Source organism: Myotis daubentonii, chromosome 7 (genome assembly GCF_963259705.1).
Source record: "Myotis daubentonii chromosome 7, mMyoDau2.1, whole genome shotgun sequence".
Classification (NCBI taxonomy): domain Eukaryota; kingdom Metazoa; phylum Chordata; class Mammalia; order Chiroptera; family Vespertilionidae; genus Myotis; species Myotis daubentonii.
The window spans coordinates 48881368-48907174 of record NC_081846.1 but is presented as its reverse complement, the minus strand read 5'-3'; the positions used below and the strand labels follow the sequence as shown (position 1 = coordinate 48907174).

At 39.7% G+C, this 25807-nt stretch overlaps 1 protein-coding gene across 2 annotated transcripts in view; it reads left to right on the top strand.

Annotated features, from left to right (window-relative positions):
- CERS6 (ceramide synthase 6) overlaps positions 1–25807 on the top strand; it is a 269444-nt gene that overhangs the window by 181590 nt on the left and 62047 nt on the right. For both annotated transcript variants that reach the window (XM_059704215.1, XM_059704216.1), the window contains exons 5-6: positions 11717–11767; positions 16663–16755. In XM_059704215.1, coding sequence (XP_059560198.1) covers positions 11717–11767; positions 16663–16755 — 144 coding nt within the window. The remainder of the gene's footprint in view (positions 1–11716; positions 11768–16662; positions 16756–25807) is intronic.

The following is a 25807-nucleotide window of genomic DNA, read 5'->3' as shown; positions in this document are numbered from 1 at the left end:
ATGTATTTATAGAATTGGTGACTGATCATTTTGAAGCACTCCAAACTGAGCCATCCCTATAGAGTTTAAAATATATGTATAATGGCAAAGCCTCTTCAATTAAAGTATCTTAGAAACTCGAATTGAAGAACAAAAATATGACTGTCATTTAGCTTAAAGGATAATTACACCTTAACTCCATGTGAATTTTCTAGATAATACTTCCCAATGATAACAGCTCAAATGCTAACATTGTTCGTATTGGAGCAAGTAAAATGTCATTTTCTGTGGCTCTTTTCATTTAAAGATTACCTTGTGCATATCTTCTGAGTAAACTGAAGTTATGAAGTCATTTGTATAACTTAGTCTGGAGACTGATGGCTTCAGGTTGGTTCAATGTCATGGCCTTTTCAACACTGCCAATAAATAACCTTGTTTTTCACGTGTTTGCACGGCAAGTTCTGTAATTGATAGTGTATGTACCTGAAGAGTTAGGTATTTGGCAAGTAATAAGCATGAGCTCATGAGAGCAAACTACAAGAGAATAAACATTGATGGGTTAATAGTGTGGACATCAGTGAACTCAGACATTCATTAGGTGTTGAGATAAACAAAGCAAAGAAGCACTTAAAAAAATACAACAGGAGAAAAAGGGAACCTGGTTCTACTTGCATAGAAAGGTTGGCTGTCTTGTTTTTGCTTTCTGGTAAATAGATAATTTTAGATTATGTTTTAAATATCATGCCAATTTCATTAATCACTCCATCTTTCTGTCTCATTGATTTTAAGAGCTCTTTCTTCATGGAGAGGAAGGCTTTATCTTATATGCAGCAAACTACTTCTGTATTGCTGGTGCAGCCCTTTGATGTAATTCGGTTGCATTCATCTAACCTAATTACGTCTTATAGCCCCTCCACCCAAAAAAATGATTACACATTTTTGGGAGATCAGAAGCTGGGAAGGCATGAAGGCAGGCTTCATTAAAATCAGAAACTGCTGATCAAAACTTAACTGCATAAAGATCAGTTCCTTCTTTGTAAATAACTCAAAGGATAATTTCTCTATCCTAATTAGAAGATAAATAATATATAAAGATGTACCACTCACTTAAAGGGTACAGTTTGATCATTTGTGCTATTAGTATTGAGTAATGGTAAACTGAATTGTGAGTTCCCTTCTGAATTTTAATATATGAAAGTGGCTGTAATGGAAAAGGGGTAATTATTTTCCTAAAGTAAAATATCATCAAATTTTCATCAGTGTTTAATTTAGAAAATTTTAATATTTAATACCAAGCACAATATAAAACTTGAACCTCACAGATAGAAGACCCACTGGAAAGCAATTACTCACTTTGTGACTTTTACTCAAACATCATAAAATTGGGCAAAATTAGCTTTTTATTATACTGATTACTAATAATGCTGTAATTGGATTCAATAAGAGTGACTTAATTATGTCAGTGATTCAAAAAATCTAAATTGCAGTGGAAAACTAAAATCCTTTCAAAAAGAGGAAAAAGGGGGGTCTCCCTCTGCTGTTGGATTTCCATTTGTGGGGTGTCAGAATCTGCAAATTGATCAGAGCATGGTTTAACTAGGATCTTGTCTTTAAGGAGAACAAAAAGGAGGCAAAGAGGTTGGTGAAATGAAGGACTTGAAGTGATCATAGGAATTATTCAGTCCAACTCCTAATTTCACACATGAGCAACCAGATGGATGAACTGACTTGCCCACTGTCACCCCACTGGTTAGTGGCAGACTGAGGCCTGACAGCAACTCTTGTGTCCATTCTGATTCCTTCTTCTCCATCTTGTGTTCTTTCAGTAATTGCAGGGATTGGGAATTTACGGAACTTTGGTTTCTCTACTTCTAGATTCTCCTGCCTTTCATAAAAGTGGTGTTCTCTATTTATATAGTTGAACATTGCAGGTATTTGGCTGCTTTACAAGTCTCTGATTTTTATATTTTCCTGCAACTTTCTCAGATAAAAATAGCACAATACAATTTTTTCTTCGAACATATTCACTCGTAGAAATAATGCATCTTCCATGGCTCTATATGGCCACATCTAGATAAAAGATTTAGGAGCTTGGAAAACATGAAACTGTTTATTCATAATATATTTGGACTCATGATTCATATAATATTGTTGTAGGTTTTTGGATATAAGGCACAAATATGGTAGCAAGATAACATTAAAAAGCAAGTCAAACTTCATACATAAGAAAAATCAAACCTAAAGTTCCCAAGATTTTTAAACGAGAGTGAGCTATGGCTTTTCACCATTTTCTTATGTAATTCCTTTAAAGTGTTCTCAGAAAAAATGATTTTTAAATAGATAGAACCTTGTTTGAGGTCAATTCATTTAAAGAAATGATGACTTATAAAAATCCTGAAGGTCTCTTAGGCTATATGGTCTCAAAGGGCAACCTTTATTCTCTTCCCATCATTGGGGATGATCTGATTAAACATTGGGTATCACCACCTTGGCAAAAAGAGTCTTCCCACCTTCGACCTGATGCAATTCTATGGTTTTGGATTCTTGGGACTAATTTTGGTGTGTGGTAAAGTCTGGAAAAGGTAGAGGAGGGAATGTATCAAATTGAGTAGCAGCTATAGTTGATGTGTCCTTGCACGTGCTGAATATTGTTTATTCAGTAAATAGATTTAAAGGAACTCGTTTCCTGAGAACGTAGGCTCTTCCCATTGTGTGTATCTGTTGCCATAGGAGCCTTGAATTGGTCAGGGTAAGCACTAACCTGGAGTTATGTAGCACAGAGACCCAGAAGCACAGTGGCTTAAAGAAAGTTTATTTCTGCTTCATGGAACAGCCCAAATATGAGTAGCCTAGGCCAGTAGGGCAGCTCTGCTCCACGTGGTCTTTGGAGACTTGGTTCATTTCACTTTGTGGATTTGCTATCCTCGGTGGAGTGGTTCTCAAACTCATTGGTTTCAGGAACCCTTTATACTTGTAACAGTTATATAGGATTTTAAAGACCTTTTGTTTTTATTAGTCATGTCTATCAGTAATAATTGTATTAGAAATTAAAACTGATAAATTTTAAAAACATTTATTTATTTATTTACAAATAGCAAGAATAAATCATTACATGGTAACATAAATAACATTTTAAGAACAACATATTTAATAAAACAAAAGGTAGAGATTTTTGCAATGTTTTTTTGGCAATCCTTTCTAACATCTGGTTTTAGTGGAGGAGAGCTGGATTCTCATTCCTGCTTCTACATCCAATCTATTGTGATGTGGGGTGTTTTGAGGGGGGAAGGAGGAGTGGGGGTTGAAGTAAATGAAGAAAGTCACAAAGACATGGAGTTGGAAATGGCAGAAATATTCTATTAGTGTTTTTTATAATCCTATAGGTATTTTTTGTTAATACTACACCAAAACTTGACAAGAAGAAATTTCTTTAATGTTAGTGAACTTTTTGTTCTTGGTTATATTCGCATGCATTGATCTATCATTCCCCTTTGCCCAGGCATGATTATTTAATGTGAGGAATTGGTCATTTGGGAATTATTTGTTTGCTGAGTTACACAGGTCTTTCAAATGTTGACACATGTCATTATAAATATCAAAAACATATTTTTTAATGTTTTCACAGAAAAGTTTTTAACTAATGGGAGGCTGTTAAGCATGTATGTATTTTCTAGAATACTATTTGCTTGAAAGCTTGAATTGTATCATGAGCAACAAATATTTTCTTGAAGTGACAATCTCACTTGTTCATTTTTAAGAAAATGTCTACAAATACTCGATTCAGAATAACAAGCCTTTCTGATTTAAAAAAAAAAAAAGCCAGATGTTTACTCACATTTTATTCTAAGTTCTTTGTTTTGTTTTTTCATGTTTTCTCTGTTTTCGTATCACTTCTTTCTGTCCTGAGTAAACGTTAAAGATAGGAATGAGAAGACCATTCCATACGTGGCAATGGCCCTTTTATTAACAGCCCTCCATTCCTGGTGGGGCTCGTGCCTTCTGGGAGGCTGTGTGGCTCCAGCAGCCACACGAGTCCTTGTGAAGAACACAGAAAACTCTTCAGATAGACCTTTTGGTTAGTTGCTCACTGGAGCAATAGTACACAGCCCAGCTCCTTGGAGTAGCTCCTGTTTTCATAGGATTAAAAACGAAGACCCTCTCTATGTATCCAGATGTGCAAGTTTGGGGATCTTTGATGGAATTCTCCCTTTCTTCTCTCTCATCTGGCTCCAGTCCCAGTTTGGCTCTCTTTCTCTCTGCTTGACAAAACTGTGTCCTATTCATGAAAAGCAGCTATTTGATTTGAAAATATTGTGCAGGGACTAATGACTTACACAGCTACTACATGGTTGAGAGAAGCTTGAATTCTCTGCCACCATGGTCTGTTCTCCTATAGCATTTGTGAAGTTTTCAGTGAGCATGTCACACAGCAAAGCAAGAACTGACAAGTGACAAGAACTGACAAGAACTGTCTAGCTTGCCTGACAGCAAGATGGAGCCCAATTACCACATGTTTACTTCTTCATCACTTGCCTCTTTCCGCTGATCCATGTTGCTCTTATTCACAAGCCATAGCCTGTATTCTGTTTCCTTTTGTGTGCTTAGAACTCTCCTTAAACATTGATATTTGGTTAAAATAATTAATACCAAAAAATGTAAAACCACTATGACACATAATAGGCACTTTTTGAACATTGAGAACTAATTTTGAACATTGAGAACTAATTTATGGACTACATACACCCTTTTCAAAGAAGCTGGAGTTCATTGGAGAGGAAGACCTACAAAAGGCTGCACAAAGCAGTTTCAGGAAGCAGGAGGCCAACAGACTAGTGCCTGGAAGATTGATCAGGAGGCGTCGAGGTAGAGGGGTGGAGATGACAGGTGGCACGCAGACAAGGAGACCCAGGAGTTAAGGCACACGGGTGGGAATCAGTGGACACGCACAGCAAGGCGCTTGGCCTGGAGAGAGCAGGGGATGTTTCCTGGGAAGAGTGGACTTAATCTTGCATGGTCACCAGGGACCAAGCCGTCCTCCAGGAGCAAGGACAGTGAGGCAGAAGCATTTTACCTTCTCCGATGGGAAAGAGGAAGAGGCTCTCTTTTTTTTAATCCTAGAGAATAATGCAAGGAAATGATGATTAGGAAAAGTGGTGTGCTGGAAATAAGACATGGCTTCTGAAAGATAGGGAAGCCCATGTTCTTCTATCTGGCAGCTCCTCCCCACCTTCTGCTTGCGTGTCCTTCTGGCTTCAGCTAGGATGACACCTCCTGGCGAAGCCTTCCCCTCCCACCTCACCCTCCACAACTGGGCTGGGTGTCTTTTTGTGTACGACTTCTCTGCATCCTGTCGATACCTTGATATATCATATAATTGTTTTGATTACCCAGGAGATAGCAAATTCTCTGAAAATGGAGAACTTGTCTTACTGCATCTTCATGCTTAGCAGGATTCCTAATTCATGGTAGCCACTCAATAAATACTTGAAAGAGTGAGTGAGTGAGGAGGATACAATAATATTAGCACAAAGATATTAGGGCCTAGTTGATTTAAAAGTGGTAAGGAAGAGGGGACCTTCAAAATAAGAATAAGTGGATGGGCGGCAAAATGGTTGCTCACCGCATAATGAATACAAGGTTTATTCTAGATTAACTGCTCATCTTATTATTGTCTCACACCACTTTCTCTTAATTGAGAATTTAGAATTAAATTGTTAATGATTTGTTTATACTTCAAATGTCACTGTCAACATGTAAATAATCTGAAGGCAGCTATTTCATATACTAGCTTTTAGTTTAAAGTTAATTAGAATTCTTGAATAATTTGAGCGTAGCAATATATTATTAATGCTATTAGTCTTGTTTGTGAACAGAAAGGAAATGTGTGTGTTTTTTAAATGAGATCTGTTAAAAGTACATGAACTTTGGCATTTTATGATTTTAATAAGACCTGTTCATTGCAGAAAAAAATGTAGTTATAATTACTTGTGTAATCTAATAATGACATACAAACATCTAAGAAAAAAAAAGTAAAAATCACCCGAGATAATCATTACTTATACATAATCACTAAGTAACTTTTGGTAAATATTGCCAGGCATTGTTCATGCACACACTTGGTGTGTGTGTCTAAATATATGCCCACTTTAAATAATGTACACTGTTTATTCTGCATGGAATCTAATTGTAACCTAAAATGTGAATATGCCTGTTGCATCTCTTTAGCCCATCTGATATGGTGGACAGTTCCATGCACCTCTGACAGTATTCCACCTCAGATATAAGCTGTGCTATATCTCTGTTCCTGCTTTTCCCAAAGCCACAAAGGTCACCTAAACACAGGAAGGTACAACCTAGAAATATGGAGCCATTCATTAATACTGAACCTCAAACAGTGGGGGATAGGGAGGGATTATAGGATAAATGCCCAGCCTCCCCCCCCCCCCCCAATTCCTAGTCCTGTGTTGGGAAAGTTATAAGTGGAACTGAGATGCCTGTAACAGTAATCAGCTTGGTCCTGAAAACCATAATGGATTATCTCCCTCATCTACCTTACTTTCTCCATTTCTCTGTTTTGTTTACTGGGATCACCTCTCAAATAAACAACCTGAATCCATACCCTCATCTCAGGATCTGCTCTCATAGAATCCCATGTAAGCACATGCTAACCTCCCATTATTGAAGCTAGGTTTGAATTTGTATTACTAGAAAAAGTAATAGTGTAAATCCATGCACAAATGCCTTTATATATAGGTCTAATTAGTTTTTTTACAATCAGTGTTGGGTCAAAGGATATGCAGAATTTAAAGACCAAACTACTTCCTAGAAAGGTTATTAAATTTGTAGAGTGTTATTTAAATTTGTAGATTCTATACACTGCTGACTTCTGTGTGCTAAATTCTTTAAATATTTTCCAGACATGGGTAAAAAAAAAAATCTGTGATATTTTTGCATATGTTTTTGGTCACATATATTTTTCTCTATTGTGTTTCCTGTTTATTATTCTTCTCCCCCATTTTTCTCATTGGGTGTTTTGATATTTTAATAAATTTTTGTGGGCTCTTTGCATATTAGAAATAGTAACTTTTGTAATATATTATAATTTCTTTAAATCTTTTGACTAATTCTGTGCTTCTTAATAGTCTCTCTCATTGACTTCATTCCCAAATTTCTCTGTCTCTCTCTCTCTCTCTCTGTCTCTCTGTCTCTCTCTCTTTTTCCCTGTGTTGACATTCTCACCACTTTCCCCTCCTTCTAGGCCTTTCACCTCATTTTGTTCTCATCTCTTTCCTTCATCTGTTTCCTTTCTCCCTAATTTCTGTTCTAAACATGAAATTGATTGATCAGTCCATTCTGCTTTGCAGTGATTCTCCCTGGGTGTGGAGGAGAGTCCACATCTGAATCAGTGGGAGAGTTGGGTTTTTTAAGCTTCCTGTTACTCAGACTCTTGATAATCACAGTCACAGTTAATTAGGGTGTGTGTGTGTGTGTGTGTGTGTGCGTGCGTGCGTGCGCGTAATCTCTCAGCTAAGCAGAGGCAGAAAAAATTGGGAATCACTGGCTGGCAGGACTTAGAAGGCATGGAAATGCGACTCACATTTCTCTTCTCTTTGTTTCTATGATTAAACCCAGAGACCCTGTGCCCTCAGGGCTCATCTCCAAGGAACTCCTATTTATGTATGCTTGGCAGCTCAGCAAATTACTTTCTAAATTGATTGCTGAATATGCTGAAGGCACATGCTTGACCAGGTCTAGAGGACCAGCATCTTTTTAAAAGCCCGATCAATTGGAAAGGCTGCTATCTTTATATAATGCCTCAGGGTCAAGTCCAAATTATATTTTCACATCAGGGGAGCTTTCAAAGCTCAGGGAGATGCCAGGGGCCTCCAGGAAGGAGTCACTGGTCTGCATTGTAGATTTATAGTCACATTTCTACTGACTCAGAAAAGGAGGAAAGGTTACTCTTGCATCCTGGGAGCACTCTAGCCAGTTCACCACTGACCAGCAGCATCTTTAGGCTTCATTCTTTTCAATTTATCAATTTTTAAACTCACAACGCATGAAATATTTCTTTGCATTCTGAGTTCTTTTACAATGTACATTAAATATTTTGAATGGATTTAATTTATATTAATTCAGTTAAATGTACAGTTGAATGTTTCTGAAAGGAATTTGCAGTGTTTATGTAATAACATTATTAATATAGATATTAACATAAAAGTGACACATAAAAGGAAAAATAAGTAAAGATTTTAAAAACAATCACAGTTGCTATGACTGAGCTATAGAATTAGATTTCAGCTTCCAAAACCAAGGTAAAAAGATAGTAGGGTAACATAATTCTCACTTGATAAGAGGAAGCATAATAAGTACTCACAGAAGGGAAGTACTTTTTTCCCCTTGGACTACGTTTAAAAGGAAAAATATTGTATGGAACTTACCCATTTGACTTAGGGTAACTTAGTGCTAACCTTTCTAATATAAACCCATTGCAGACTGGAAGCATTTTTCTCGTGTTTATTTCTTACAATAAATCCTCGATGTAATCCAAAGGAAAAAGTTGATGTACCTGCATTGATACATCATTATCACCCAAAGTTCATAGTTTATATTAGGGTTCACTCTTAGTGTCTCACATTCTATGCTTGGACAACACTGCCTTGAATTTGGTGACAATCCTTCTTTATGCTAGGTGGTATAGAAACTGAAAGGCAGATTTTTAAAACTGTTACTTTTCAGAAGTATGTCAAATGAAACTTTAAAAAAGTAAGCCCATGCCAAAACCGGTTTGGCTCAGTGGATAGAGCGTCAGCCTGCGGACTGAAGGGTCCCGGGTTCGATTCCGGTCAAGGGCATGTACCTGGGTTGCGGGCACATCCCCAGTGGGAGATGTGCAGGAGGCAGCTGATCGATGTTTCTCTCTCATCGATGTTTCTAACTCTCTATCTCTCTCCCTTCCTCTCTGTAAAAAATCAATAAAATATATTAAAAAATAAATAAATAAATAAAAAATAAAAAAGTAAGCCCAAACCTATCTAACTCTAGATGGTAAAGTAAAATGTTTAGATCTGATCTATTTTTTGTTCACTATGAAACCTCTACAGAACTGCTGATAAAAAGAAGAAACTAGATAAAGGAGCAGATTTACTGACACTTAAAAAAGCTTCTTTAGTTTTCTTCTTTAAAAAATCATGGAGTAAATAGCACTCAACTCTTATGCATATGGTCAAAATGCAAAGGAAGGTGGCAGGGTGACCACCAGCAGCGTGTCTGACCTCCATCCTGGTGGTGGGGATGGGTTTGCTCAGGGTAAGAAGAGCCACAGACTTCCATAGGACACCATTACTGATCAATATGCTTGTTGCCAGGTTGTGTCTCAAGTGATGTGTTTGGGAGCAGATGTGCATGAGATAATGAAAAATCCCATTATACATTGTGGTTTTGGTGGAGAATGTTAGAAGTCATTTTGAATCTACTGTGTTATGGTCTTAGTCTTGCTCAGATGCTTTATAAGTCTTCTTATATTGAAATTAGTTGATGTGTAGTTTAATAGCTATTAAGCACCATTTATTAAGCCTTGTCTCATGATGCCGGATGAGTCAGCTCAGAATGCCATAACAAAATACCACAGACTGGGTGGCTGAAAGAACAGAACTTTACTTCTCATGGTTCTGGAAGTTAGAAATTCCAGATGGAAGTCCTGCAGAGTTTAGTTTCTGGTGGGAGCTCTCCTCCTGACATGCCACCTTCTCACTGCAGCCCTCATATGTGAGGAGAGGAAATCTGTATGACTGGATTACAGGAGAGTTAACAAGATTATGTGCTCTCTTGAGGGTGGTTACACCTCTGAAGGGTCTGAGAAAGAGGATTACTCTGGCCTTTCAAAGGAGTGTTAACCTAGATGCCCAAGAACAATGGGCAGTGCTGCTTAAGGCAAAGGTAAACCTTTTATAGGCCTAGGGTGTGACTGCCCACCTGGACCTCCCCAGTTGGGAATTTAGGATTAGATCACCTTGTGAGGTTAATTTCAGGCACTGAAATTGTCAGATTTATTAGCCCCTTTCTCATTCACATCCTCATCCTCACTGGTACAGGGTGAAAGGATATGTGTTGCTTTCAGGGAGACAGCTACATTATCACACTACAGAGGGCAGCAACCCTGATCTTACAGGATCTGGGACAAAATAAGGAAGTTAGGTCAGTACTAATACATCTGACACTAATCTTTCAGTGACATTTTGAGATGCATAAACACATATGGATTGGATTAGTGACCATGTTCCTTAATAATGGACAAATGTATGTAGATGTATATCAAAATGTATATGAATGTGAACCACAAAGTGCTATAGCTGTAGATCAGAGGTGCAAAAGAATTACAAACTTACTACAAAAATATGAGAAAGTTTGTGTTGGTATTATTGGATTACTCAGCAGTCTGTTTAAATCTTCGCTAACTCCTCCCTGTTCATTACAAATGTGTTGAGTCTGTGTGTACAATTAGATGTCCTGATTATACACTGTTGTAAACCAAGCATGTCAAACTCAAAGGCTAACACGGGCCAAATAAACAAGGTTTAAGTTAATGTGGGCCACAAAAAAGCAAAAGCGTCAATTTTCATAGAAACATAGGTTTATTTCGATAGAGACATGCTGAATACAAAGGGCTGAAATAAATGAGTAATCATTGACATAAAATAATAGAACATTTTAATAAAAATTAATATTTTTTGAACATAAACTTACCAGACACTGAATAACTGCACAAATTAATAAGAGTAATGCAAATAAACCTATTTTTCTTGTTCTCCAAAAGTGAAATATTTCCTGTTGCACACACCAAACCAGTCAGTACAAGACTAATGATGCGGCAATCGGCTGCTAAAATATGCGCTTCTAGTATTAGTGGAGAGAAATGGTGCGCCTGTGCATAAGGTGCATAAGGGAAATGAATACAGCACGATTATAGTAATCAGCCACTAGCGAACATTGTAGTTCGTTATTCATAATTATGTATAACATAATTATTGTAAAAATTAAGTTACGAAATTTTTATTAAAACGTTTCTTACATACCGTTATGTTGGCTGGGTCGCAAAGTTGTGGGCTGCATGCCCCCGAGAGTTTGACATGTTTGCTGTAAACCAAGTAATTGCTGTCAAGTCAAGAATGATTGTTTTGTCTTTAAAAGACTTTGACCATGAGTCAGGGGGTGGAGTGTGCCCTGAGAGCTAATTCCCTTAGGCCTGGAATTAGTCTGAGGTGTCCTACTGAAACAAGAAGTATGCCTGCCTGTTACTGAACCTTGTTCAAGGCATGGAACAATTGATTAATAATGTTGCTTTGTAAACATTGAATTGGAGGAGTTTTAGGGTACATTGTTCTTTGATAACAATGAGGTCGATGATTTGCATCTGGTTTAGGTGAGACCTCTGAAGGGCCCTGAGGCTCATTACATAGCAGGAATGTCTCTTTGTGACCAGCAAAATATTAAGACACCAGCTAGGACTCTATCCCAGAAGTAGCCTGAAATACTACCAGTTAAGTATAGATTACCCAGAGAGAATATGTGATGGGATACTAATTGCTTTAATATCTTATTCTTAAGTCCTTCAGTTCTCACAGAGGTAGATTATTGAAATACCCAAATATTGCAGATTGGTGGAAGAACCTGTCATAAATATCTCATCCTGCTTCTTTTCCAAAATATGTAAAATATGTTTCTTTGTCATTTTTAGACACCCTGGCTGTGGAATACAAGGCACTGCTGGTACAACTACCCCTATCAGGTAAGGAGCCATTGCTGTCTGGGTTTTTATACACATACAGTATCTTCCTTCGGTGAGTTTTCTGATTAAGGCAGGTCCGTTAGGTTGGGCAGCTGCCTGGCTTTTTGGTCGCCTGCCCCCACACCTGTGGCTTGAGGCTGCATGTAGCCTAGTGAGGGAAGTAGTTTGTGTTCTGAGTGAAGCTCAAAATCAGAGCTTAATTGCGTTAGCAGATGGAGTTAAGTGTGGAAAGGTGCATTTGCTGGAGAGCGAGATACAGTCAGTTCAGCAGGTGGATTCCTGTTTCTAACAGTTGATCTGCTTTTAATTACTGAGGAAAGGCTGACAACAGCCCAGGCCTGTCTCAGTACCGAGGCGGGAAAGCTCGTGTGGAGCTGTAGCAGGCCTGCTGACTCCGGTTCACGGTGTGGCTTAGGGAGTAGCCTCTAAGTATGTGAATCAAGCACCATTTCCTTGAGCACAGAAAAAATGGGCGTGTACCATTACACACACACACACACACACACACACACACGAAAGAAAAAAAGATAATGGAAAATGAGATGAGACTAGAATCGTATCCCAGAAAGAGAGTATTTCAGATTCCTGCCCACTGATGTACCTTTGCCTCTGTCCATGAATTCAGAAATATTAGTGTGTCTGCTAGTCCCTAGATCAGTTACTATTTGAAGATCAAAGTTGGGACTTTTCTAGAAATTTCTTACTGAAAAGTTTCTAGATCAATTGGGATATGAAACAAATGCAACCAGATATTTTGGTGATACAATAAGGAGACATACATTATGAGAAGCAACTTGGATATTTGAGTTTGGGATTTGTTAGGGCTATCTTTTTGGTGAACATAGGTTAATGGGGAGGAGGTGTGCCCTGTGTCTTCTCTATCACCCACAGTGTCTAAATGGGGTGGGAACTGTTGTTGGATACTCCTTGGGCAAATTCAAGGTTAGGGACATGTTGAAGTGCATTTCCATCTCTTTCATGTAGTTTATTCAGATTAGAAAATAATGTAAATAAGCATAACATGGTTCGAGAGAGCTGAGTATTCCAGGGCCATTTCATAGAGACTAAAGCAACATTGAAACCCAGTCGCTGTTGAACACAATTGTAATTCCCAGGCCCAACTGCTGTTTTATTATCTTAAATACTTGGAATATTGTCATTTACAGCTCTCCTTGTGTCCTGTAATGGTACACTGAGTGGAAAAATCCCTTTATATCTAGAATTCTATTTATAAAAACACATCAAAGCCTTCCAGGAACCTTAACTCGGCTGCTGGTGTGGCAGCTGCTCTAATGCACTGCATTTATGAGGTAAATTCCGTCCCGCGAACGGCATTGAGACAAATGCCAGATGAAATGTAATACCCACTCTTCTTCATAACTATAATGTGATCTGAAATAACTTTCACATTAATGGCTGGAGCTGAGCAATTGCTTATTTCTGAGAAAATGACTTGCTAGAGCAGTGGCTCAAAATGTAGCTGCAGACTGTTTCACAGATAGAACTATAGATTCCACCTGATAATGTGAGGGTCTCTCTGGTATGTACAGTTATGTTTATATAAAATGAAAAGCTTCTTTAGTATAGAAGGAAAGATACCATATGTGGGGATTCAGATTAAGATTGTCTTCTACTATTAAGACATCATCATACTCTGGTTTCTCTTCAGATCGCACAAATCTTTCACCTTTTACTAAAGACATCATTGCTTATCAGTGAATAATTCGTCAATTAACTCCCAAAATCTAGGACCCATTAATGATCTCTCATGGAAACAGTGGTCATTCTTTTTAAAAAATCAATATTTTTTATTGATTTCAGAGAGGAAGGGAGAGAGGGAGAGAGAGATAGAAACATCAATGATGAGAGAGAATCATTGATTGGCTGCCTGCTGCACACCCCCCACTGGAGATCGGGTATTACATTTCATCTGGCATTTGTCTCAATGCCGTTCGCGGGACGGAATTTACCTAATAAATGCAAGGGCATGTGCCCTTGACTGGAATCGAACCTGGGACCCTTCAGTCCACAGGCCAACACTCTACCCACTGAGCCAAACCAGCTAGGGCCAGTGTTCATTCTTGATACTTTTCTTATACTAATAAAAAAATGAATGGCTTTCTTTTTATGTTTGTGGGGGAAAAAACATTAAACAGCATATAATTATTACGCATGTAATTATAGTGCTTTGTGGATAAGCATATTTTCATAAATATATAGGTTGTAGCTCGGAGGTAGTCTCATGCCTTAAGAACACTTTTTTTAATGTATATATTTTTATTGATTTCAGAGAGGAAAGGAGAGGGAGACAGAGATAGAAAATCAATGATGAGAGTAATCATTGATCAGCTGCCTCCTGCACACCCACACTAGGAATTGAACCTGAAACCAGGGCATGTGCCCTGACCAGGAATTGAACCATGACCTCCTGGTCCATAGGTCAACGCTCAACCCCTAAGCAATGCTGGTCCCACTTAAGAGCACCTTTAAAAATGAGCCATGCTCGTGAAACAGATTTATTATGTCTTTAGCACATATATCCTATATAATAAAAGCCTAATATGCTAAGTGTCCAACTATTAGTTCGACTGTTGGACCAGTCGCTATGACGTACAATGACCACCAGGGGGAAGATGCTCTGACATGTAGGTTAGCTTGCTGCTGGGGTCCAGAGATCAGGACTGGGCAAGACGGGCCAGACATGCCCTGGAGCCCTCCCATGGTCTCTCCCCGGCCCTGATCATGCATCGGTGGGGTCCCTTGGCCCGGCCAGGGCCCTCTCGCCATCTGGGGCCCCTCGGGGGATGTCAGAGAGCTGGTTTTGGCCCGATCCCCGCAGGCCAGGCCAAGGGACCCCTCCAGTGCACAGATCCGTGCACCGGGCCTCTAGTTAAATAAATAGTTGTACAAATTTCTAGGTGAGGAGTGGTCTGTTTCAATTTTATCAAGGATTCACTGCTCCTTATGCATGAGTATGTATATTATTTATTACATACATAATGGTTTTTATATACATGTGTGTATTTTAAGTTTAAAATAATGCAACGTTGCCCTCAGTTGGCCCTTGTACAGCTATCATAAAGAGCACAAGTGGGGAATGGAAGCCCTAGTGGCGATCACAAGCCCTCCCTCACTGTGAAACCTGGGGTCAGCCTCCCACCTGAATTAACTGGCAGCAATCTCCTGTAACTATACAATTTAGAAAATGATAGTATTAATTTTATAGGGCTTTTAAGAGTGTCAAGGAAATTATCGCATGGGTAAGCTCTGTCAACTGCAAAGGACTCCACAACTATAGTAGTTATTCTAATATGATGCTCTCTTATGAACTCTGTAATTCCTAGAGTGCTCTCACTTGTCCTTATAGCCCACTGGGGCATTTTCCCAGGTGGAAATGCAATAAGAAAGTGACTCTCATTAAAATTGACATTTAATCTTGGCTCCAAGGGTCTTAAAGCCAGCACTCTATTGTTTAGACTTTATTGTTGCCATATGTCTGACCTAAGTACCCATCTCTCATTGCAAATAACTTCAGTTTTTAAAAAATATATATATTTTTTTATTTCTGAGAGGAAGGGAGAGGGATAGAAGCATCAATGATGAGAAGAAACATTGATTGGCTGCCTCCTGCACAACCCACACTGGGAATCGAGCCCGCAACCCCGGCATGTGCCCTGACCAGTAATCGAACCATGACCTCCTGGTTCCTAGGTCGACGCTCAACCACTGAACCACACTGGCCGGGCATAAATACCTTCAATTTTAAAAGGCCACTTCATTAGGAAATATATTCTCTCCAGGGTGGTGCTGAACTTGATAAACACACTGATGCTCAGAGCTTAGGATTGCTGGTGGAGAGAGTATCCTGTCCTCTCTGGTGCTCTGTTGCCAAAGGTCAGTGAGTAGGACAACTGTTTTCCTTGATGCCTATGCGTAAAGTCAGTAGAGTTGGTGGTTAAGTGAGTACCACCTATACGATTACTGTGTGTGTAGATATGTTTGTGTGATGAGCTTCAAAGGTCTTTGATTCATTCCGGTAAAGGAAGACATTTCATTACAATTCAATAAACAAAAACAGGTTGTTGAAAATGTTTTGTTTTTTTGTTCTAAAAAAACACACTGTTTCGTTTTGTTTTTATGGATTTATGTGCAAAATAAATATTCTTGCGTTCTGCTGCCTCTCTGATCTTCTCCCCCTTCCTGGACCTGTGAGGCAGATAGAACAGGTGCCACCTCATTTTACAGTAAATTAGCTAAGGCCCAAGTTTTATACCTACGAAGCCGCGGAGGTGGGACTTGACCTCGGATTTCCTGGCTGGGTGCCTAGCCCAGTATCTCTTGGCAGCTTCCTTGTCCCTCTGATCTTTTAAGAAATGTTTTTGAATTGTCTTTTGTTGACATTTGCTGTGAACTGAAAGAAAGATCTGATTAATGCCCAACTGGGAACGAGGCCTCAGTGACATATGTTGTCCTCCAGTTTCTGTCACCTCCCTCCCCTGTGCCTGTGCCGTGGAATCTCACAGCAGTTAGCCAGGGCTATTCTTTTGTTGTGTGCATTGGAATATATATTTTAGGTTGTCTGAGGAATCTTGCAGATACTCACTCATGTCAAAGAACCATACATGCTATTGTTAAAGTAAATAGTGAATCAGGTACCAAATGTTCATCCTGACGGACCCTTTTTTGGTTGGAGATAAAACTAATACCATCAGGCTGTGGGGTAGAGGGATTAGAAGCATCCTTCAAAGCCCCCTTTATCCACAAAGAGAAGGGGGCTAGAATTGGTGGGGGCATAAGGCCATGTCACTTTTCAGCACTGAGCTTGAGATGTTTGGGACACAAATGGGGTTTCCTATTAACTATTAATCTTCTTTTTTTTTTTCTTTGATCCTCAGCCACTCACAACTGACCTTCACTACTATTACATCCTGGAGCTGTCGTTTTATTGGTCTTTAATGTTTTCCCAGTTCACTGATATCAAAAGAAAGGTAAGTGGGGTTCTGTTGTAAAGTGCCTGCAGACAGGTGTCTTTAATGGGCCCTGGCAGGTGGGTGTAGAGCCACAGGCACTCCCCGCTGTTTTCCCAGCAGCACTAGGTTAGTACTGCTTTCTGCTTGGATACATAAAGTTCTCTATTTTTGTTTGTGCTGTTTTGGATTTTGTTCCCCTTGTCTCTTAACTCTTCCCTAGTGTTCTTTTCTCTATGAAAATATATAGCAACGAGTCCCGATAGCAGTAATTTCTCTCAGTCTGATTTACAAGTCTCTCTTTTCTCCAAATTAAATAAAAAGAAAAATGTTATTTGTTGCTCCTGGGAGAGAGTAACATCTCCGTGTTCCAGCTCTACAGAATGAAATTTTCTCCAATTTAAGGGCTAACTGGCATAAAAAGATGTCATGAAAAGACAACATTCCTAAATGAACTGTGATCTGGGTTTCACCCCGCCCACCGGCGTCCATGGAGGGCACTCTTGACCTCCTGAGTGTTAAACCCGCTCATTCTAGTTCTCATCGCACCAGCCTCTGGACGCAGGTGGCACTTTTGATTTTTCACTGCTTATTTTTCATGATGCCACGTTCTCCGGATTTTCATATTTGGATCGTTCCTTCGAAGCTGTGTTTGCTGGCCTGCATCTCAGTGCCCGTGCTCCACATACTTGTGTGCTCCAGAGCAGCAGTCACCAACCTTTCGGACCTCACGGACCACCAATGGTCCGCAGACCACCGGTTGGCGTCCGCTGCTCCAGAGTATACTCCTTTCACTGACCCGAAGCAGCGGTTTACTTAGCGGCAAAAGGCGGTCTTTGTGTTTTGTGTGGCTGAGCAGCCTTAATGTGGTGTATGCCCTCTGATTCTCAGAAGTGGGTGGTCCCTGTAAGGCAGTGGTTCTCAACCTTGGCTGCACATTAGAATCACCTGGGAATCTTTTTAAAATCCTAATTCCTGGGCCTCATCCTCCAAAAATTCTGTTTCTTTGTTACTAATGTTGTGGCCCCGCCCCATAACAAAGAAACAGAATTTCCAGAGGATGAGGCCCAGAAATCAGGATTTTAAAAAGATTCCCCGGTGATTCTAATGTGCAGCCAAGGTTGAGAACCACTGCTATAGGGCTAAGGCTTAGGTATAGCGGGTAACTCACTGACACCCATAACTTGTGGTTCCCTTACTCCTTGCACCGAACTTGCTGGGCCAGTTTCTGGGAATGTTTAAAGATCCTCTAGGGACAGTATCCCAATTAGATATCCTGGTCTTACGTGTGGAGCCTTCTTAATTCATGTAGTCAGAACTTGCAGTCTGATTATCTCCTATGTGCCAGGCTCATTGTATATTTTACTTATTTAGTTTTTAAATCTTTTGTTGTGGTAAAAATACAAAATATAAAATTTACCATCTTAACCATTTTATGTGTACAGTTCATTACTGTTACACACATTCACATTGTTGGGCAACCAGTTTTCAACATTCTTTTCAGCTTGCAAAACCGAAACTCTATATCCATTAAACAACAATTTCCCATTCTTCCCTCCCCCCAGGCTCCTGGCAGCCACCATTTTACTTTCTTTTGCTATGAATTTGACTGCTCTAGGTACCTCAAAAAAGTGGAATTAGACCATATTTGTCCTTTTGTGATGGGCCTATTTCACTTAGCCTAATGTCCTTAGGTTCATCCACGTTGTAGCACCCATCAGAATTTCCTTCCTTTTTAAGACCAAATAATATGCATTTTCTTTTCTTTCGAGGAACATTTTTTCCAAGGAGTCACACAAAACATGAGTATAACAAAGAAGGAGGTTTAAATATTCTTCCTATTTTGTAGTTAAGAAAATGTGTGCACAGTAAGTGTATGTACATTTTTCAAGGTTGTGCAGTTTGGGGATGAATTACAGCCCAAGTTGACCAAGCAGAGTACTGTGATTCCCTCTTAGATTAGACGGGTACACAGTTCTTGCATTGTCTTGCCTTGCCAAGCTCCTGACATTAAAGGTAGTAATTTGGAGCTCTTTGTCATTGTATTGGCTCCTCTTTCGCTCAGTGAGAATGAGGGGTACCATCTAAAATCAAAGAGATTGCAAGACTGACTGTCCTTGGCTTCCAGGAGCTGAGTCCTAGTGAGACATGTCTCCACTTGCTTGAGCTTTCTCATCACGCATTTACCACGTCTTTTCAGTGAGCCAAGAGCTGGCTAATTCTTATTTCATGTGCAAAATGGGAATATGGCCACTACCAGACTATTACTCAGCACAGGTTTTAATAAGGAAGGCTTTTCCTCTGTTGACATCTCTCATTAGTGAGTTGTAGCCCTTGCTTTTTTCCTTTGCATCTTGCTGTCTCTGCAGGTTCTTGGTGATTCCCTCCTCATTACCTTACCCCTTGGAGGGTCTGCCATTCCAACCAGCCGCAAGGATTTATAGAATGTTCAGGCTGCGAAATATACTCCCCATCTTCCAGATTTTTTTATTTTTTATTTTATTAAATCTTTATTGTTCAGATTATTACATTTGTTCCTCTTTTTTTCCCCCCATAGCTCCCCTCCACTCAGTTCCCACCCCACCCTCTGCTCTTACCCCCCCACTGTCCTCATCCATAGGTACACGATTTTTGTCCAGTCTCTTCCCGCATCTCCCACACCCCTTTCCCCCCCAAGAATAGTCAGTCCATACCCTTTGTATGTCCCTGATTCTATTATAATCAACAGTTCATTCTGTTCATCAGATTATTTATTCACTTGATTCTTAGATTCACTTGTTGATAGATGCATATTTGTTGTTCATAATTTGTATCTTTACCTTTTTCTTCTTCTTCCTCTTCTTAAAGGATACCTTTCAGCATTTCATATAATACTGGTTTGGTGGTGATGAACTCCTTTAGCTTTTCCTTATCTGTGAAGCTCTTTATCTGACCTTCAATTCTGAATGATAGCTTTGCTGGATAAAGTAATCTTGGTTGTAGGTTCTTGGCATTCATCACTTTGAATATTTCTTGCCACTCCCTAGTGGCCTGCAAAGTTTCTATTGAGAAATCAGCTGACAGTCGTGTGGGTACTCCCTTGTAGGTAACTGAGTTTCTTTCTCTTGCTGCTTTTAAGATTCTCTCTTTGTCTTTTGCTCTTGGCATTTTAATTATGATGTGTCTTGGTGTGGTCCTCTTTGGATTCCTTTTGTTTGGGGTTCTCTGCGCTTCTTGAACCTGTAAGTCTATTTCTTTCACCCGGTGGGGGAAGTTTTCTGTCATTATTTCTTCAAATAGGTTTTCAATATCTTGCTCTCTCTCATCTTCTGGCACCCCTATAATTCTGATGTTGGTACGCTTGAAGCTGTCCCAGAGGCTCCTTACACTATCTTCGTATTTTCGGATTCTTTTTTCATTTTGCTTTTCCGGTTGGGTGTTTTTTGCTTCTTCACATTTCAAATCTTTGCCTTGATTCTTGTGCTCCTCTGGTCTGCTGTCGGGCGTCTGTATAATATTCTTTATTTCAGTCCATGTATGCTTAATTTCTAGTTGGTTCTTTATCACAACATCGAGGGTCTCATTAGATTTCTTGTAGATCTCAATAAGATTATCGGCGGCTTCTAGACAGTTCTTGAGAGACCTTAAAATTGTGGTTCTGAACTCAATATCCTCCATTGACAGTTTTGACCTGTTTCTTTGTCTCCGCATTTTTTATGCTTTCTTGGTGCACTCCCTAGTGGTCTTTGTGCGCAGTCTTGTTGTAGTTAAGCCTTGATTGTTGTAGTTAATACTAGGGGGATTTGACCTCCAGGCCAACTTGGCTGTGAGAATCAGCTGTGTCTGCAGTGGGAAAACTTCTGTCCTCTGGGGAGGTGCTAATCTAGCCTTTGCCTGAGGCTATCTGGCAAATGGCTCTGTTCAGGGCTTGGGCGGGGCAGGTCTCACGGGATCAACAGGACGGGTGGAGGGAGCAGTTATGGCTGCTCTCAGTCCCATCCCCAGAGGCTGTGCCTCTCAGAGTCCCAGCAAACGCTGCAAACCTCGGAGAGAAAGCTGCCCTTGCGTTCTGACCGATGCCAGACAGTCCCACTTCTCCCGTTTGAGTCTGGGTCCCTAGAGACTCACCCAGAACTGGAGGTCAGAATCTGAGACTCCCTCCCGATTGAAAACGACAACCGTGCCCTCAGCCACCAGCCCGCTCCGTGCGCACCTCCGCACCTTTGTATTTTCCGCACTGCGCCTCCTCTGAGTCTCGATATGCTGTTCTCTTTCCTTCTAGTTGAAGAATTTCCCCTCAGCCAGCTTTCTGTGGTTCTGGGTGATGTCCGTTCCGTCTTTTAGTTGTATTTTTGAAATGGTTGTTCGAGGCAGCAAATTCCGGTGTTTACCTATGCCGCCATCTTGGTTTCCTCTCCCACCTTCCAGATTTTTAACTATTTACCAAGCTCTCTTAAAAAGAGCCTGCTTCCTAATTAGGGAATAGAAATATTTGAAGGCACCCATTGACAACAGAGCATAGAAATCAACTTCTGAAGGCCATCTGTAGGGTTGTTAATAGAAAGGTTACACCCATGTTTACTTAGCTTCCCAATTAAATGACAGTGAGCTTGAACAGCCATTTCTCAAATAGGGACCAAGGTTTATGAACACTGGATCCAAATGCATACCTCAGACTGTTAGAATCAGTACCCTAAATGAGATTTAGAAATCATTTTGTGACTTAATGGGTTCATGAGTCTTTTTAAAGTGGCTTTTATATTTACAAACTCACAAACTCTTCCCTTCTAGAAGTGTCTTAATATTGCTCTTTTTTATTTTTAAATTTCTCTGTTTCAAAGTAGAATCTGGATCTAAAAAGGAGAGAAGAACCTTCCATCCCTTTGGTGACAGAGCCCATTGCCTCTCTCTTGATCATTTCTAGGGTTGGTTCTTCATTGGTCAGTGATAAGTTATACTATTAATCTTCCCAGAGGGAAGGGACTAGCCAAGATGTAGTCATTTGGACTACTAATTCAAATGACATGTAATTCTAATATTCTATTATAAGCTACCAAGATGTGTAAACCTTTTTGAGGATTTTTTCCTTCTCTTTTTCTTCTTGCTTCCCTGCATTCTTTTCTCCTTCCCTCTTTCTTCTTCCTTTCTTCTTTTGTAAACAGAAATTGTTCCAGTATCTTACATACTCTTGGTATTCAACATTGTTCAAAATATTTATTTCTCAAGGCTTCATTTTTGTTGAAATTCTGTTTTTAGCACCTGTTCACAATGAGTATTTCTCCTTCACATCTAAATTTTCTAAGGGACACTAATAAATATGACTGTGCTGCTGGAGCTCAGAACAACTTGCTTGTGTCTAAGCCCTATGTCCCTTTCAACTAAGTAGCTGTTGGACTCAGGTCTGGGCCCTGGGCCAATAAGCCGGGCTCATGTTCGGAATCCTTCTCAGGAAATCGTCCATGGCCAAGTTCCAAAGCCCAGCTAGTAAAATCAGCTGTTGCTCTTCTGGTCTTTAACCTAAGAGAAAGACTATATTTTGTAAAAGATTCCTGACAGATGTATGGTGATTAAATTGAGCAAGAAGCTCATTGATGGACTTATATTTTCAGAGACTAACTGGTGTCCATTCCTATGAGTGCTTTACTCGCCTGTGAGGGGCCTGTCATGCTCCAGATCTTTCCTGCTTCAATTGGGTTCAGGGTATAGAAGACAATGCATGCTTTAGTCTTTTTATAAAGCAAGCTGTATAGCATAGAATTAAATGGCATAATGTCCATGAAACCATCTAGTACAATGCTTGACAAATAGAGCTTAGAATAGTACCTTTGTTTGGCACATAACGACCAGAATTTGGTTGAATCAAAACAAAGTGCTAAAACCAAAAACAAAGACACCTCCAAAACATAGTGGTCACAAGTTTTTGTACATTTGGTCCATTAAAATTAACAAAACTAATTAGGAAGAGGAACGAACTTAAGGTAGCCACCCTTCTTCCCTAGTACTTCCTCCATTTATAACCATGAATTCTTGAAGGAAAGGACGTTTGAACATTTTCAAGGAGAGAGGACACCTTGTAATAAAGGACAATCCTCTATATTAATCATATGGGGAAATTCTTACTTTTCTTATTTTTTTCTGGAGTGGGTGCGGGGGAGGGGGGGAGGGAAACTATGGCAGTATGGCCTTGAGGTTAAAGGCATGGACTCTGGAGTTCATCCATCTGCCCGGCACCACTCCTAACTTGGTGTGACCTTGAGCAAGTTACTTTACCTCTTTGTGCCTGATCCAAAGGTTTTCTGATCCAAAGAATGGAGTTCATATAACTTACCTCAACAGAGTGTTGTCAGCATAAAGTATTACATGCTGTTAGAACAATGCCTGGCACATAATTAATGCTCAGCAAATGTTAGCTATTGCTGTGGTTTTAATGTGGTTCATCAGATAGTGCCAGCTCTCTACCCTCAGGCACATGTAGGATAGTACTTTTCAGCCATGTCCTCTCTTGTGGTTGTGACTGGTAGGCTGTGAAAAGAACTGAGAGTCACTCTTGTACCAGAGTATTTAATTGCTGGTGTGAGACCCTCTAAACTCTCTTTTCCCCTGAAGTATAGTGATTGGTAACATTTGAGATGGAGACTGCTGCCTCAGTCTGGTCCCTGAGTGACTGTGGTGAACAGCGTGAACCTCCACCCTTAGCCAAATGGTAACATGCAGTGAGTAAGAAATAAGCCTTGGTTTTAAACCGAGATTTCAAGGGCTTTGTCATGGTTGTCACATCATCTGGCTTATCCTGACCAGTGCAGTTATTATTAATAATGTGGCTAGTTAAATCATTTCCTATTAAATCATTTTAAATTATTTAAAAATTTAAATAATATTTCTAAATAGCAGTTCTCAAAGTGTGGTCTGCAGACACTTAAAGATCCCTAAGACTTTTCAGGGGACCTGCAAGGTCAAAACTGTCTTCAGAATAATACTAAGATGTCATTTGCCTTTCTCACTGCATTGAAATTTGCACGGATAATGCAAAAGTAACAGTGGGAAAAATTGCTGATAATGGCACCAAACTGTATCAAAAGTCATTCTTCACTGCCACATGCTTTCAGGAAGAACAAAAGTCATTTTTACTCGAGAATGCTCTTGATGAAGCAGTAAAAAAAAGTGTTAATTTTCTTAAACCTGCATTCTTGCGTATACATTTAAAAATATTTTGTGTGAAGAAATGGGAAATATGCATAAAGAACTGCTGCTGTGTAACAACATAAAATAGTGTCTCAAGAAAACCACGTACAGTTAGCACCTTGCATTGTGAGCTGAACTCACCGCTTTTCCCCCATGGAATCTTGCTTTTTCTTGAACAAATGACTGGCAAACTATGGTTATTACCACTTGTGTTTTTGGTTGATATTTTCTTGAAAATGCAGAATGAACCTGTCAAGTTGTGTCAAAAGAACAATTACCATTATTTGTTGTCAATAATAAAACCAAGCTTTCAAAAGCAAAATATGATTTTCGGGAAGCTTGTGTTCACCAGCAAGAGCTTGATAGCATCTCAGTGCTTTAAAACTTTTTCCGTGAGATTGGTAAGGACATTAATTCATGTGATTTGCAAAATACTGAATAACAAAGTATTTCATTGGCTCAGTGAGCCAATATTTTCCAAGTGACTAATGCATGATGCTACAAAACCATGCATGAGTTTAAGATCTATTCAAAGGTCAAGACAGAGCAAAGGATTTTATGTAACAGAATATGAAAAGTTTATTGATCTGGTTTTAAATTCCATTGCAATTAACCTTGAAGAATATCCTGCTTCTCAAGTTTTGGTACAGAATCAAAGAAGACTATCCATAACTGTCTGAAAAGCCTAGCAGATACTTCATTTTCGAACTGTATGGTACTGGGTTTTTTTTATATACTTCAATCAAAGTGACATCAGTTATGAGACTCCAACTTTCTTGTCTTAAGCCAGACAGCAAAGGGATTTGCAATCATGTAAACAGTGCACTCTTACCATTTGCTTTTAAATTTTGGAAAAATGTAGTTATTTGAGGGAAAATATTTATGTTAATTAACAAATAATGGACTTTAAAAATAAGTTAAGTGTGTTCTGACACCTTTTTAAAATTTCTCAGTTTTAATGTCTAATGTGTTAAATATTGATAGGTATCACCTACATAAACAAACTCTTTGGTATCCTCAAAATTTTTAAGAGTATAGAAGAGTCCTGAGATGAAAACATTTGAGAACTGCTCATCTATCTTATTTTTAAATCTTTCCTGAGAATATGACTCTGGGGAGTGCCTCAGCATGGCCTTTCTTTCCTTGAAGAGCTGAAATCCCACCAGGTGACACCTGATCATCCTGAGAGGGAAGGAGGAAGATGTGAATTCTCTCTGTGTAACCTCAGTGCTCCTACTTACAGACACAGGCAGGCCACTTAACCTCTCTTTCACAGAGCTGCAGAGTTGCTCATCTGTGTATCCACTTGTGATTGGAGTGGTGATATTCTGCACTCGAAGCTTAGCTTTCTCCCATGGCAGATATTCCTGACTCAGGCCTCTGGGTGTGTGTGTGTGTGTGTGTGTGTGTGTGTGTGTGTGTGTGTGTGTGTGTGTGTGTGTTCATACTACAGTGTCTTCAGAATGTCAGAAGGGAAGAAGAGGCAGCTCATTTTAGTAAGTTACCACCTGTGATCAAAGCATTTCAACCCAGTGCTGTGTGCAGGTGGGTAGGACAATAAAACAGTGTTGTCTAGAAAAGAAATAGGTTTTGTGGGGCAATTTTATTCAAAGGCTATCTTAACTTACTCTGGCAATTACACTCCCAGGCTCCTTGCCAGGGGAGAGGCTCTTAAGCACCTTTAGAATCTACATAGTGCTGTCCCGGTGTGGGAGGGTGATTGGCAGGGACCTCTTCTTCCAATGAGGTGTAAAGACCCCAGGACTTCCACAGGACTGCTGGTCTGGGCTCTGGGTCCTCAAGTGCAGATCTCAGGAGTCCCACCCTCTCTCAGGAGCTATTGGTGGGTTCCACTCAGCTTCCTGTGGGAAGTTTCCCACAAGTCATCCTAGGGGTCTTGGGAAAACACCCA